Source organism: Ornithodoros turicata, chromosome 2, assembly GCF_037126465.1.
Source record: "Ornithodoros turicata isolate Travis chromosome 2, ASM3712646v1, whole genome shotgun sequence".
In the NCBI taxonomy this organism is placed as follows: domain Eukaryota; kingdom Metazoa; phylum Arthropoda; class Arachnida; order Ixodida; family Argasidae; genus Ornithodoros; species Ornithodoros turicata.
In genome coordinates, this window is record NC_088202.1 from 90148909 (window position 1) to 90165628 (window position 16720).

The following is a 16720-nucleotide window of genomic DNA, read 5'->3' on the forward strand; positions in this document are numbered from 1 at the left end:
AAGCTTTTTCGTCATTCATGTTATCTGGCAACTTGTCTGCATTTGTGCTATTTTATCAGCCACGTGATTTTTGGGACGTAAACATACGCTGTTTCGGGAACATCCTCGCTCGCTTTCTTCGCACCTTTCGTACGGGAGATAAAGCACATGCAACCAGTGATTGGCGAATATTGTCCCCTAGCCACCAACTTGCTGATAAAAGCTTTCATCATGATAAAAGCTGTCTGCTAGGCTTGGCAGAGCTTGTTGTGCGCAGTCTGTCTGGGAACGTGTGAGCGGGCAATCGCAGTCATATGTGGTCTTGGCGAGGTTTCCACAAAACGACATTCTGCATTTAGGTGTATGTTTTGATTCCTTCAGCACCTCAGCATGTCTTTTCCCGTGAGTACTATATATTTATCTGTACGGCAAGTGCGGCGTGGCTGTCTTTCGACGGAAACGGAAGTCTCAGCTGCTCGAACTGTTTATGCCGCCGAAGCACGTGGTTCGATAACCTCCCTCCTCACTGAACGGGGCGGCCCGGTGTAACTCGTGTGTCTTTTAATTCTACTCGGAAGGAGTAGTACATTGTTTTACGTCGTGGACATAGTTTTTACCCATGCTGTTGATTTAAATAATACTATATGCATTCGCTGCTGTGCGAATAGGTGAAAATAAGGGCCTTTTATCTCTGCCACGTGTTACTGGAGAACAGTTTTAATGGTGAGGTATTCCTTTTCACTTCATTCGTCGTATACCGTTCGAACAGGTAGTGTGCCGCTATTATTAGCGTTCTTATAGTGGAGGAATTGTGTGCTAACGTCTCTCGTAGCCTGCATCCTTTATGTAACCTGAGCGCAGAACGTATCGTAAAATGGAACGACGAACATCCGTTTTACTGCGTTTGGGTTTTATGCGCTTCAACTGGTAATGAGTAAACTGCTTTTGCTCAGTGTGACGCATGAGTCGACAAAGCTCTCACCGTAAAGCATCACAGTGTAATAGTTCTTTGGCTTTACCTTCTTTGTGTGCGGCAACGAACGGGGGTGGGCCGAAATTTTGGAGGCGTTCGCACGCTTTGAAGCTCGCATGTGTCTGTAGGCTGCTTACTCGATAACTGGTGCACTAAGAGCTTTGCTTTTTTGGGGTAAAATTGGGGACAGTGTGAACTTAGCGGTATGAGACGTCGCCCTATCCTATGAGGCGAGGTTTAAATGGCACGGCATCGAGTCGAACATTGTGGTTCACCGTCATTTAATCCTTTTTCTGTTGCAAAATGGGGCACGCACTCTGCTGCAATTTATTTTCAATAAGCTAGAATGCTTTGAAGCTAATAGAGGATGCCTCCAATATTCATTTAGCTACACAGTCTGAGTTATCTCTGAGCTCATCTGGGGCGCCTAGCGATTTAGTAAGACACGCATTCTAATAAAAAAGAGAGAGAAAAAAAAAAAAAACTACGCTGCGTCCACACATGTGAAATATCTTGTTTAGTGTCTTTTTTTCTTAGAAATCTATGAGGTGAGATCTACCATGTGAGTGTCCTTTAGAGAATGGGAGAACCATGCTTTGTGGTGGTATTGGTTTATTTCCTTATTGCTGCATTTTGTAAAAGATAGTACTGTTCATCAGGCTAATATCTGTCAGACTGCTCAATCTCAGACTCCAAATATTTCCAGTACAAGTTCTGTTATTTTGAAAACTCCTGATTAAATTGTCTTGTCTGATTAAGTCGGTGATATTTTTTCCTCCCTTCACAACTCTGGAATATGTATGCTAGAAGTGTGACACCACAATGTTTTGTAATGCTATTTTTTCCATAGTGTTAGCAGCACAAAACCATAGAGCACTAATGGGCAGAAAAATTTATACCCACATTACAATCCGCGGCAATGAGTGGCTGTTTGCCTTCTGTGCTGTGATGTTTGAAACTGGCTGGTGCCCTTCAAAGACCTTCCAAAGCCGTTTGACTCGGATATTAATTGTTTGCGCTTTTGCAAATTGGGAAGTGGTAATAGAAAAACCAAAATAAAATTGGATGAAGTGTTGGTCCAAACTAGACATAATGGAGTAATAGTACAAAATGGAAGACGAGCACACTTTTTGAGTTTGTTTTGCGCTCCTCCTCCTCCTCAATATGCCGCAACTAGCCAATCTTCAAATTCTGTAGAGATAATCTCGGGAATAGACAAGCATCCAAGCTTTCTTTTTCGTGTTTTCATTGTATCTCTGACGGTGATGCCAGCAATTTTTGGCCAGGCGATAGCATTTTGCGTGCAAGATAGCAGGAGGCAGCTACACGAGTAATCAGCTGGTTGTGCTGCTCTTCGTATTTCTTTTTATCATGGGTCAACTTAAAAGGTCTAAAATGGTCCCTACACAGTGGTGCCACCCTACTTACATTGGGCTATGTTTGCAATACACCAGTGGCGTAGCCGTGGGGCTGACCCACGCAAATCGTGCAAATCCGAGGAGAAAAAGTAATATATATATATGTATGGGGGGGGTTGCAGCGGGACGATCGCAAAAGTTATTGCAGTTACCGGTGTCTGTCTAACCAGTATAGTTGAATACTTTTGAAACTATGAGCTTTTCGAGCTACTTTAATACTGTCGATCATATTTTGCTGCAAAAGCTCTATTATGGTTTTCGTGGACATACCTGGAATCTGCTGAAGAATTACTTGTCATCTCGTAGAATGTTTAGTCAGATCGATGGGGCATCGTTAGTCTTTGCCCGTATGTGCGGGTCTACCCCAAGGTTCTGTCTTGGGTCCTGTTTTATTTCCGATTTATGTGAACGATCTTCCATCGGCTTCCGACAGGCTTTCGACTTTCATGTTTGCAGATGACACGTGTTTCCTCTTCAGCTCTCCAGATGCTTCCGAAATTGCGCCGACCGTGTCCCATGAGGCAAACAAGATTGCTCATCGGTTTGCTATTAACCGTCTGATGTTGAATCCGTCTAAGACAGTTTCTTCTCTTCTGCAAGCCTTCTGTCAAATATGACAAAATGAGCATCTCAATTCATAACAATGTCATTGAACAAGTACAGGTTATTAATTACCTCGGTGCGACCTTAGATTCTCCTCTCACGTGGAAACCACACATTGATAAAGTTGCTAAGAATATTTCCAAGTCTTGTCACATTTTATTCCTTGCCCGTCGATATTTTCCACTACATGTTTTGCGTCAATTGTACCTCATTTTTGCAGTGTTATTTAATTGTGCCGCTTCTTGGGGTACTTCATTCCCAACATATCTGGATCATCTGTTCAGGCTTCAGAAGAAAGCTATAAGATTAATTACTTGTTCTGGCAGCAGAACTTCCTGTATTGAGCTTTTTAATTCTTTGAATATTCTCCCACTGCCTGACCTTATTCGTGAGCGTTGCGCTATACTTGTAGAGTCAGTTGTAAAGAATAACGTTCCTTTCAATAACGACATATTTCAAAAATGTCCAAGAGCTAACCGAAGCGTCATGTCGAATGACTTTTTGTTATATCGGCCAAAAAATGTGTATGGTACGAGATTGACAGTGTGTTTTGGGCCGCGACTCTGGAACTCTATGCCTCTTGAGGTTAAAAGCAGCCAGTCATTCCGCAACATGCTACGATGTTACCTTACCTTACCAACCTGCTACGATGTTACCTTACCTTACCAACCTGCTACGATGTTACCTTACCTTTCCAACATGCTACGATGACACATCAGCCTATTTGGACCCATGAATGTAACTGTTTGTTGCATTATTTATCTAACCTGTTTTTCTGTTCCGTTTACCCCGCCGGGCATGAGCCTGTACTAGCGAAAGCTATTGGACATGCCCCACGGTTTCCTTGTTGCTTGTTTTTTAGTGATCACAAACTCTTCAAACCTCGTGAGGCGGCCTCACAGCTCATGACACCCCATATATAAACTCATTATTAAACATTCAAATATTCTGTATTTTCATCCCTCATCTCGCTGTGTGCGCAAGCATGAGTTTGTGGGCGTACCCAGGATCAACGGAGGAAGCAGATTTTTTTTTTTTATGTATCGAGCCCCCTCTATCTTGGAGGTCTGGCTACGCCACTTCAAAACACACAGCTGTAACACACATTTCATGTATGCTACATCAATAACCTAATTGCATGTTACAACTGCTAACCATTCACGGTCCTTAACCCCCAGTTGTGCCTAAGAACAAGAAAACATTTTTACTTTCAACATTTGTTCCAACTTCTGTAAAAATTGCTAGTTCTATTGGTAGTCTGTTATGGTGATGTATAGAACAATACCTCTTTATATCTGACTGCTTTCAGTTCTGTAATTCCTTGCATTTCTGTAACTACTTTCGGAATTAGTACGGCGCAGCATGATCCCAGATATCTTTGCACCAGAAAATCGCAAATCAAATCAAACTACTTTCGAAGTGGCTTGGCTGTAAAAAAAATGAACATTAGTGACTGTACATACTTGCAAGGCACATGTTGCATTATGCCTGCATATGTTAAATAGAATATGAACAGATATTCCGTGACTGAACAGTTCAATAGCTTGATAAAATCGCTAAAAACTAAGAACGAAACAGGACGGACGCTGGTTTTAGACGTTTGGACGCTGGTCTAGCACTGGTTTTAGCGATTTTATCATGTGCCACCAACAGGCCCAAATTGGTACTTTATTCAGTTGAATAGCATTGCAGACTACCTTTTCATTCCTCATGTAAATTGGTTGTGTGACCTTATACTTTGAGGGTACTTTACAAAAAATGTCAAAACAGCATGGCAGCTGTGTCATACAGCACTTTATGGTATCTATGCTGCAGCCTGTCGCATGCCGGGCAAACTTAATGCATGCGATATTCTCGGCTCGTAGTTTGCATATGTGTTATTCCATAAACCAGGAGCAAATCACAACCTAAAGCTTGGATAGTGCATGGGTCTTATGTCATAGGGCATTATGGTTAGTCAACAGAATATTAAAAATATAATTAAATATTCGGAATAGGGCAGTGTACACTGTGCAACCCATTTGGACCTTTACCTGCAAGAGAATCATTGCCAAGTCCACATTGATGCATCTAGGCCGCATTGTGATAACTCTTCCCGTGGCAGTGCTCCCATAACACTGCTACCCTGTGACCCATCAAAAATGTATCATGAACCACTGCCACCTTCCTTGTACTAGTAGCTAAAATTTTGGGTTTGTGGTTATCTAGCAGTACTAAAATATTTCATATGCCATAATGCTTATATATGCTTATGTTTCATCTCCAACATTAAATGTTTTCTTGCCATGCAGCTTCATCGAAACATTGGCAACACACTGGATGAAGAGGTTATGGAATATTTCAGTGATCACAACTCCAACAAAGTTTATCAAAGTTTTAACAACATTTTTGACAACACCAGTGACTTTGGTTTTCTGGTGGACCGACGGCCTCAGGGCCGACAACCTGGTGAGTAAACATGCCTTAAAAACATTCAATTTTCCTTTCACTGTTTGCTCTCATTCTGTAATTCATTCATGCACTCATTTGAGCTGTCATTAAAGGGCTCTGCGTTCTGTATTCAAACCAGCTTTTCAAAGCTGTCCTTCTGTGATTGTTGCTTGGCGCCACTGGAGTATATTCCTAAAATGCATTTCACAAATACTTGATGCATGTGCCCCCATATGACCCTCAGCACGAGCTCTAAATGTTTGTGTAGGAACCTTTTTTAATGACTTTGCAAGCAATGTTGTAACTCCCCTACAATATGCAGGTAGGTTCTTTCATGAATGTAGGCTTCAGCAAACTTGCACTGTGCTGACATAAGGGTGAAAAAATTTTCAGATGCCAGCAATCATTTGATTTGAGCACAGCTTTTTGTATGGTGTTAATGTAGCTTGTCATGTGTTTATTCCCAATCACGTCACTAACATATTTGGTCTCCGTTGTGCTTCTGTTATGCAGTTTTCCTGACATACAATCATTATGACTAACAAGTTCGTTTTCTCCTAGATAATGTTGAAGACTGCCTTAACTGTAATGGTAAGTTTAGTCGGTGTACTTTTTCCTTCCTAGTTCAGTTGGTTGGGCTGCTTACTGCTAAACATTTGAAACTGCTTTGCAGTAGAAGCATGTGATACCACTTTTATTATGTACAGATCTTGTAGGCAATCTTAGGCATGTCACAAAGTTAGCTAGCAATTTGTGAAACTTCGTTGCAAACAAAATGTGCCCCATATCAGATTTACGAACTTAGTGTTTACAGTATTTTACATATCTCTTATCTATTGCTGTTAACCATGAAAACTGCTGTATCACCAGGAATTAACTTGCTACCATTTCTGCTTTAAATTACTCGCAACAGTTTTTCAGAACCAATGGAGTTCTAATTCACTTATCCAGAAACATCCCAGGGTAGCTTTCGCTTTGCATGTGGCATAGCAACATTGGCTCTGGGAGCCTTTCAGAGGACTGTGTCAATGGTTCCTCACAAGAGAGAGGGTCGTTGAACACTGGTTACCCATGCACCAGACCTACTTCATAAGCTACTAAGGAACTACATCAGGAACTGCTCTGCAGTATTCCGTACTACCGTGTCCCCTCCTACAATATTCTGGCTGGTGCTAAGTCTAACATGCAGGTTGGCTTCTCTAATGCTTTCCGGATGTCCTTGTTCACACCTTTTCATTATGCCCAGTTGCAATGTGGCATTGATCAGACAAATTCATAGGTTGTGTGAAGAACGTTGTTTTACTTCATTCCTTTGTACTGGATCGTGCCACTCCGGACTCAGAAAACGGCGTTTATTTTATTTAGTCCATGAAAAGAAGGCGCCTCGAGGACTCTATACGCGAAAATTTCAATCCTGCTTACGAACGCTATGCATTTCTGTTAATTTTTGAAGATCTGCTGAGCCTCCACCAGCTTTGATGACTCAAAGAGCAAGTGACATAATCGTAAGCCCACAAACTGCAATGATGTCATGTTCTGGAGAGGGCACTCATCTCCTAGCAACGACGCTGGCGTCCGGGGAGGGTCTCGTGGTGATGTCATGTGAGGGTGATCGAAAGAGGGGAAAATGGGAGAAGAGTCTTCTCCTTCCTTTGTTTTCTCCAAGGTCAGAGCAGTCGCACAATATGTCACGTGGGGCTCTGTTAACAGAGTACAAGAAGTAAGCCCCTGGAAGACATGAAGGACAACAACGTTGCCATATGAGAGCCGGCCGCTCTGTCGGAGCATAACATGACGTTGGTTCTCAAAAATAAAAATTAAATTTCTCTAGCTTTCGCGTCACGTAGAGCCGAAACATTTGGCAGGAATGTAAAGTGAGACAAGATTTCAGTAATATAACCTTGGTAGGGTTCTGAAGACAGAAGATTTAGTCCGTAGTGGCACTTTAAACACAAGGTTGATAGAGCATAACTAATGTAAAAGTAACTGCTACAAACTCTGACTAGACAATTTGCCAAGTGCAACAATTGCCAGGCTGACCTTCACTGAACTTTTGGACTAAGGAAAGATAGAAACGACTGCAGAAGGTGCCTCCTCGAACCAGTGGGCATGAAGAATACGGGAAATTGTATAAACATTCCCTGTTTTACCTTCCCCCTATCTGTTAGAGAAATTTTATGCGAAAGATCCTGCCTGGAGGAAAACCTGTTACTATGCTGGAGAATTCGTCGTGCTAGACTGTTCCTCTGCCTCCGGAAGTTTTATTTTTCACTGCTTCACCGCTTGGCTTGCACTTTGACCCTCATCCAAGAGAAAGGGGCTTTCCATGTTTACTTAGGCAAAAAATCTGATGTATAACACATTGTGAGGTAAAAATACTGGCGCTGTTAGTTCACCATAACATTACATCACTGCTAGTGTCCGCAGTAATCTAAGCCAGTGCGTCAAATTTGAGTACTCATTACATCCATCACAGATGCAATGTTTATTTGAGGCAGACAAAAGTCAGCGTCCTTGGAGAATTCGTAGCCGCTCTGTCTCCCATTCCTTCTCGACAGTGGTGGCTCTGACATCTTGGGTCATCCCATTCGTGGACCCAATTTGCCACCCTGGCAAGCCAATCGCCTCTGTCCGCCCTTTGTACTTCCCTCTCTAGTTCTTGGCACTGAACATGGCGCACGGCCAGAGCATGGCGCACGGCCAGAGCATGGCGCGCGGCCAGAGCATGGCGCGCGGCCAGAGCATGGCGCGCGGCCAGAGCATGGCGCGCGGCCAGAGCATGGCGCGCGGCCAGAGCATGGCACTAAACGAATAATTTACGCCTATGTCACACGGGTGAACGAAGGCTTGAGACTAAAGGTCTTGTATTTTGTGCCCCCACAAAAAGGAAATTCCCAGACTGTGCAGGTAAATGTGCGCTGCCTCGTTGGACACGTTATACAATGTATAACAATCTTTGCACCAGAAAATCCCAAATATGTACAATGGAGAATGTGTGTTATACACTGAAAAACATGGTATGTGTGAGCATCTGTTTTGCACCAGAAAGCATGTCCCACCTACCATTTACCATGTTCTGCAGGAGAAGTGGCTTTCCAGTAAAAAAATTGGAAAATTATGGGGCCAACGCTATTGATCCTAGGAGAACTTGTGCCATAACTTCAAAGCGCTTTGATCAATTTTTATTAGGGGTGTGCGAATCCGAATATTTTAAGTCGAATCCAATATCGCATTGAATGGGGGGGACAATTTCGAATACCGAATCGAATATCAAATATTCCTGCAAAATTTACAATGTGACTTTTCCACTAAAAGTTTCCATTTTGTATCACATGGCTTTAGTTCAATATTTCGGGCATTAACTGTCACAAGAGACATGCCATTCTTCCGTTTAAAGCCCCTACTCTTTTAATTTTACATGAGAGTGCTTCCTGCTTTCCAGGTGAGCCTACACTTACTGGAGTACTGGAGTGGTTACCTTAATTTCAAAATTTTATGTCAGGCAGTAGCACGTTACACGGATGAGGCTGTAATTGCTTCAGACAACCACAGGCCATTTGTGAAACAAACGAATTGGCATCCTGCCTCAGCTTTGCCATGAACACCCTTTAGTTTCTTTGCACTCGCTATAGGAAGTTGCACTACTGAAATTTCAGACGTAAAGGACATCTTTAAGACACCCTTCTTGTTCGTGGGCTGTAGTCATTATTTGAGAGTTCTAACTTTTTAAAGGCAACCTCACAGACATCAAATCAAAGTCCCTCATCGGCACCGCTAAACTGCATGTGGGAGGGTCGCCACCCCTTCCACAGACGATGTCTACAAAACTAACTTTGGATAACGTTATCTCAAACGAAACACCGTCCCGCCTGTGTTGGTCCTGCAACCAGGGCAATTTCGTAAAGCAAGCTTCACCTCATGCACGGAGGCATCAGGTGAAGCCCACTTTCGGGTTGTGTCGTTCATATTCGTGAAATAGTCGAATATTCGAAAATTCGAATATTGAATATTGGATTCGCGAATCGAATAGTTCGAGCGTTTGATATTCGAATTCGAGAACTCGAATATTTGCACACCCCTAATTTTTATTAGTTTCAAACTCTCAATGTGAAGTTTTTTTTTTTCTCCAGAAAACCCTATTCCATTACAAGATATTCCCTACAACTGTGTTATAGCCTAAGAAAATTGTGAAAACCATAGTTTTGTGATGCTGAAATTGTCGGCCAAGCTCTGTTCTCAGCAAAGAGAATCTCCACAAATGGCGCATCTTCTCCAGGTAAGCACCATCCACAACTGACGCCACCATTCATTCTTTAAAACTCTGGCCAACAGCAAATATCAGTTCCGCTTCTGTTAATTTACCTTAAGTACAATATTTAAAGAGTGAATGGTGGCACCAGTTGTAGATGGTGGCTGTCTTTGGGGGAAGATATTGCTAGAGCTACCATTGTTTGTGATACTATTTCTTTCAACCTCCCACATTTTCTATTCTCTTAATTACAGGACTCAACAGTTGCTCTCAACAGAGAAGTGGATTTGTACAGGGAAACATGTCCAGCTTGTACTACTCTCAACCACCATGCCAGAATGGTGGTAGCATCGGGGGAGGGCTTTCTGGGCTATCTTATGGTGGCCTCAAGGTCACAGACCTCATGTCCCTCAACAGAATTTTGAGGCAGAACATTTCTGGCACTCCAAGTGCATGTTCTGGCTATAGGGCTATTAGATCTGCATCGCCTCCCTTGTCTTACAGGTATAGAATGCTTCATGCCATGCTGTTCAATATGTGGTTCTTTGTGGTAGCAAAAATTACATAGATCAAATGCTCCATACAGTTGATGTGTACATTGATGCATCTACAATTTGAATGGTGTTCAAGAAAGAACACACTACTCCCTTCTTCGACAGGCACAATCATCGCAAAGAAAGCAATATACTTACCAATGATGCAACAGAATTGCCCGTGTTGATTCAGGGTGTCCGTGAACATGCAGTTTTGTTGTATAAAATTAAAATGCTTTTGTGTATCGTATAATGCATTCGCAGTAGAATCTTGATCGTACAAATCATTTTCTGAACCCAGCCGAAACGGCTATTCTTCCCATGTACAGGTCCCGGCAAGTTTACGGAACACTTGAGCGGTGTATTTTCTCCTTTGTGCGACACCCAACCGGGAGTGGAAATGGGCTTGTTTAATCGTTCAGAGGGGTGAGTGAGTGCGCTGGTATCGACACACCACGGTAGTTTTGGTATTTGGCTTGAATGTGCTAGAAAGGTGGTTGGAATTTGTGTCGCTGCTGGTGCACTCCACCACCCCTCTGAACGAGTGAACAAACCCCGCTTCCGTTTGCTGCTAGGGCGTCGCACCGAGGAGAAAATACACCATTCGCATGTTCCGTAAGCTTTTGTGGGGGCCTGTACAGGGTGTGTGCAGAAAAACTAGCCTCACATTTACGCACATAGTGCGTTTGCTGTTCATCGTACAAAGTTCCGGCGGCACACAAGAACGCATTTATGCAATGAAAAAAAAAAAATTGTAACCTAACTCTGCATAACAAAAACGTTAGCCAATGCCAACTTCGCTCTGTGCATTTCCAATGCAACACGGCAGTGTAGCACTGTTGGGGGTGCCTCCTATGCAGAAACTGAAACTAAATCTGGCACACCTATAGATAGATAAACGCAACTGTGCCGTGACAGCCATGTTGACATCTGCATAGGCAATTTGGCACGCACATACAGCTTCATCCAGGGTCTCAACTACAATTTTTTTTTTCTTCCTTGAAAATATAATTCTTGGTCATGTTTGAGGAAAGAAAATTATGTACTGCTTGCATACAGTCCTTGCATCATTGTTTCTCCTTCCTCTTTCCCAGTGACCAGGGCAGTCCAACAGTCGAAAGGGGACTTAACTTTGGCTGTGACATGTTCAAAGAAACACGGAGTCTCTCTCCAGAATCTGACACGAGCGGCATCAGCTGTGGCACAGAACTAAGTAGCATCTCTGATCTGATGGTGAGTCCTTACATTGCTGAATGGGAAAGTAAATTTTTTACTGCTTATGAATGGAAGGACTGCTTTTATCGCTTTAAGAATGTCTCTTAAACAAGCCCGGTTCAGTACCATATGAAAGTAAAGCCTTTAAACTAGAGCTGGGCAAATAGGCAAAATTTCCAATATGAATGGAATAGTTTACTCCATTCAAACGGTATTCGCCACGAATTTTGTCTATTCGATATTTTCGAATGGTTCTGGACTACGCGGCGGCGGCACCACCACTCCATTGGGACACTTCGGCTTAATCTTCATCATGGTGGGCTGGTATGTTTGATACGGAAGTCTTCCACTGCTGCAGTGTGGTTCATATGGAGGACGAGCGTATGCTTCACGAGCCACCGGGGGAAGAATGCTATATGGAAGTACTTTGACTACTCCAAAACTGCCAGAACATGTAAAACATGTGGGGGCAACACTATGCACGCAGACGGGCTCAGCGTCTGGTCTCGTTAACCATTTCAAGTGGCACAGATCGGCTTTCACAGTTTATGAGAAGGAAGAGTGCAAAGAAACAAATCGGCGAAAAATAACTGACACGATGCAGCCCAAAAATGGACTCCCTGGGCAAAGGGAAGAGGCATGGAAGAGGCATTAGATGCTAGAATTGCACAAATGGTTGCAACCAACTTGTAGCCTTTCTCCCAGCACAGTTCTCAGCACTATCTCCCTGTGCGTGCCACATCAAGTGAGTGTCTCTTCTCTGTGTTGGGAAATATTACGCAGAACTTCACTCGCCTCACGGCATGTACAGCAGCTTGCTTTCCTGCACGACAACTTGTAGTGCTCATGATACATTCCTATCTAAGTCCACAAGCACAGTTCTGCTACATACCTGAGACTTTGTATCTACACTATATATTATTGTAGTCCCTAATTTAAATTGTACACTACAGCTCCCAAAAACATATTCGCAGCTACTACTGTATTCAGCAATAGAGGGAAATATTCATACCAGTATAGTTCACAAGCTGATCTAGTTTCATAACTGGACAATATGCATTGGATCTTCAGACTCACTGCCAGCATAATTCATCCTGGCAACATAATGCACATGTCAACCTGAAGTAGAGGAGCCGTGGATGAGTAGTAGCTGTTTGCTGATGGTCATGGCTGTGACAAGGAAAGGATTAACTATTGGAAATGTTCGAATTTTATTCGCATTGAAAATTTTGCTATTTTCCCAGCTCTACTTTAAACTGCTTGTGCAGCTTGGGACAATTTTACTAAACACTGTACGGGCGTATTTCAAAGCAGCCTCCTATTAGCTAGCAGGAACAGATAAAAAAAAAAAAACTGGTCAGTCTAACCGATCCATCTCTCAGTATGCGTCCGCTCCTGTTTGCTGCTAGGGTGTTGCTCCAATGGGGAAATGCGATACCCCGATGTTCCAGTGTCTTGGTACTACTTGGCCTAAGTTGCTCTTGTACCATAAAGTAATAGAACCCCCAGTGTTCTGAACTTTTGTGCCAAGTCGTACCCTTCCTGCTGTCTGTATATATGAAGCATTTGGGCACTACTGCAGCAAATTGGCCAGTGCTACTTAGGACCTAGACCTTTTTTTCTGCGTCAGGGAATTCTGCAATTTTCTGCTTCAAGTGTGTGCACATGTAAGCTGCTGGAAGTATACAAAAACAATCTTCATCAAGTTATAAAACAAAGGAAATTTGCCACACATCCGAAATACAGTTCTGGTTAAGCATCAGATGGTACTTGGTGCTGTTTCCCCGCAGTAATGGCTTATGTCCTTAGATGTTGTGCCATTAAACATAAAACAAACCTCACAGTAATGGCAGAAAAACAATTCCTGTCTGCATAGAATTCTTCAGTGCAATACTTGTAAACGTGCTGCTTTGTGTTCTTGTCTCTGAAGTGAGAATGTTCAGCTTTGTCCTTTGCTATGAGAAGGTTGCTAGACAGGATATCACAGATGGGAGCAAAACAATAGTAAAGTATATATGAAAAGATCATAGTGTTGCTAGCGTGACATAAGTGCTACAAGTTTTTTTTGCTGGGTGGCATGCAAGCCCGAGCCGAAGGTTAATTTCCAGTGCCATATCTGTTCCTAAAAAAATTGGTTCTACAAAATTCGGTACCATACCTCAGATACATCCAAACTTACAATTACACTAATGAATGTTCCAGTACTGTACAAGCCACGGACACACTCGTCTGAAGTCTATTCAGCCTTGGTTAACTCGGTGACTGAGCACTGCAGCAAGCACACAGTTGCAATGCATATATGTATACACGCCCTCTATTTGAAGCAGTACAAATGGTGGTGCTAGACTGGACTGACCTACCCTGCAGGTCATCACTGCTCCACCTTCGTCGAACAAGATTGCTTTTCACCTGTTCTTGCTGGGAAAATTCCTATCTCTTAGCACATGTGCACATGCTGCTTTGTTGACCTCTGGGTCACAGCTCCTTAGTTCTTGAACTAAGGTCAAGAGGCTTTCATGAAACTGCACAGCTCTGAAACTGCTCTTCATAAAGGAAATTTGTAAATCATGGAATGGCTACCCTTGGTGAAGCTTTTGACACTGTGCCATGCATGAAGACAATCCCCTTATTTTTCGTAATGGATATTTAATGTTCATTGTGCAGAATGGCTTTTGAGACATATTCCTTTTCAGAATTCCTTGTCATTATCAACAAGCCCTGGCTCAACATGTCTGCCACCCATCAGCAATCGCCTGGACCTAGACTCCCCACTGAGTTCATCTGTTCCATTTTTTACTGATCAGCGCTGGTCCCCCTCAAATTGCTGCTTTGGACCCACTTACGGTGACATGGACAATATTGAAAAGGCAGCCAAGCTGCACAGGTCCGCTGCATGTAAGCCTTTTGTTTGCAAGACTATGTGGTGATCTGTGTTCCACTGATATTTAGTCCTCCGAACTGTAACGGCTTAAAATAGGTCGGTATACACTGTGCTGTTCAATATCTTTCTATATCTATATGTACCTGATGTATGTAAGAACAGGCAGAGCCACAGTGTCCTGTAATCTTCAGTTTGCTGTATGCACTATCAGGAGGGAACAGATTGCTCAAAATTGTAGCTGTTTTATGTGGTTGTCCTATCACTTTACTTAGGGAACCCCCCCTAAAGAATTTAATCCAACCCCCCCCCCCCCCACATGCACACACACACAAAGAAGCATGCAGACAAGCCCATGGTTCCTACTGGTCCTTGAAACCCTTCAATATCCTGGAATTTTAAAATGCCATTTTCAAGCTCTGGAAAACCCTGGAATTTTGCATCTTTTTCTTATTCTTGTGAAGCTGTTGGTGCAAGTTCTGCTTATCCAGACTCAGAACTACAATTTTCTAACCCCAGTTTCAAAACCCCAGTTCTTGACACTCATTGGAAACCAGAAGTGAAAGAAATAAATGGTGCCCTGTGTTGTCAGCCTTCCTTTCTGTCCTATGATCCTTAGCATTCAGGAGTCATCAGTCATGTTTGTGAACAGGTCACTATTGCGCAGCCCCCATGCATTTTCTCGTGATTCCTGCACCATATAAATTATGAAGTTACCATATAAATATTTTCGAAATGTTGAAGCCCTCGTCATCAACTGTTTTGCATAACCACCGCAGATCCTTAAAAGTGCCTTGAGACTCTTGAATTTTTGTTCCAAAATTCAGTGGGAACCATGCAAGCCACGAACAGTTCGCTTGCCAACCATCAGAAAAGCAAACTACAGCTAGCCTTCTACCTGTCATATTTTCTACTAGTGACGCCCGTAATGTAGAAACTGAGACTGTAGCATTCCAACTGAAGACTTGCCGTTGCCATGAAAGGACCATCCACATCACTGAGGATGTCTGTCCTCTCCAAGGACAGACCCCCTCCCCCACCACCACTATCTGCTTCACTCACTTCAGCTTTGTCCTTAGTTCAGTATCGTAGCACTCTTGGGAAATGGCTGAAGTAACTCTTCAATTGCAGCATTTTCTGAGGCGACCTGCTGTTGGAGTGGAACGCTCCCTCAGCGCTGCTTACGAAGTGGGTCCTATTCCTGCAAAGTTTTTCTCGGTGGCGTACCCTGGGATATCTCTGAGCCAGGCCTTGTGGAGGCATTTGCTCCATTTGGTAACATTAAGATCCAATGGCCGACAAAGGAGAAGAACCTGAGCTTCCCACCAAAGGCTGGCTACGTGTATGTGATCTTCGAAAATGAGAAGCAAGTGAAGACCCTGCTTCAGGCATGCACCCAGGACTATCAGAATGGGGGCAACTGGTACTACAAGATTTCATCAAGGCGTATGCGGTCCAAAGAAGTGCAGGTGATACCGTGGTCATTGAGTGACAGCAACTATGTGCGCTGCCCATCTCACCGCTTGGATCCTGGCAAGACTGTCTTTGTTGGGGCTCTACACGGGATGCTAAATGCGGAAGGCTTGGCTCACGTCATGAACGAGCTCTTCGGTGGGGTGTTGTACTCTGGCATTGACACTGACAAGTACAAGTATCCTATAGGTAAGGTCCTTTTTGTTTTTAATATATGTAAATTCATTTTTGTGTCAGGACCCTCATTGCCACCAGATACTAACATGGCTTGGCTCTACAAATTCAGCCCGAACATGGAAAAGTGTTGTTTGGTCTATGCCACTTTGATGCATAGGCAACGTGTTTTCTTCGCCTAGTGGATAGTCGGGAAGGATTGGCCTACCATACTGAAGGGCCTGTGGAATGTGAATATACCTGCTGGGGAAGGGAGTGATGTTTTACTGATTTTTGGGCAGTTCACTATTTTTCGCAAAAGCCCTGAAAAAAAAAATTTAATATTGCAGATTTGCGAAGGTTTGTTTCCCATAAAAAAATATGATCATCCGCAACCACTGTTTGAATAAAACAGCAGATGTCAACCCTGCATAAGAAATGACCTAGGTACGCTTTCCTCATACCTGCAGTCGCTCACACATTGAGAGAAATCAAGCCATTTCCCGACCATACCATAATACAAAAAAATCTACGAAGTAAATCTAATCAGTGAATTTCCTTTTCTTTTTTTTGCCACCACACTGAGGCACTGTTCATTTAATGGCTGATGATTCATGGCTATGGTGAAGTTCCTTCAAGACCACAAAGTTCTCCTGCAGGTGACAAAAGCAGTTTTGATGATGCATTTTGCTGAAAGCTTAGTTTCACATGGTGCTGCGCAGACCATGTATTGAAAGGAGACTCCAGCTATTTACCGGATTAGTTCTTTACCACAAAAACTTCTATGCAAAATTACTGCTGCCTCACTATTTCCAA

The 16720-nt window shown here is 43.0% G+C and overlaps 1 protein-coding gene across 2 annotated transcripts in view; it reads left to right on the forward strand.

Moving 5' to 3' along the window:
• Nucleotides 1–206: 206 nt before the first annotated feature.
• The window catches only part of LOC135385742 (cytoplasmic polyadenylation element-binding protein 1-like), a 20699-nt gene continuing 4185 nt past the window's right edge, over nucleotides 207–16720 (forward strand). The window contains exons 1-7 of one of the 2 annotated variants that reach the window (XM_064615231.1): nucleotides 207–381; nucleotides 5265–5421; nucleotides 5965–5994; nucleotides 9907–10156; nucleotides 11280–11418; nucleotides 14094–14295; nucleotides 15410–15940. In XM_064615231.1, coding sequence (XP_064471301.1) covers nucleotides 370–381; nucleotides 5265–5421; nucleotides 5965–5994; nucleotides 9907–10156; nucleotides 11280–11418; nucleotides 14094–14295; nucleotides 15410–15940 — 1321 coding nt within the window. In that variant the 5' untranslated portion in view covers nucleotides 207–369. Of the gene's footprint in view, nucleotides 382–465; nucleotides 703–5264; nucleotides 5422–5964; nucleotides 5995–9906; nucleotides 10157–11279; nucleotides 11419–14093; nucleotides 14296–15409; nucleotides 15941–16720 lie in introns of those variants that run through there. The other variant, XM_064615232.1, reaches the window with a different exon arrangement.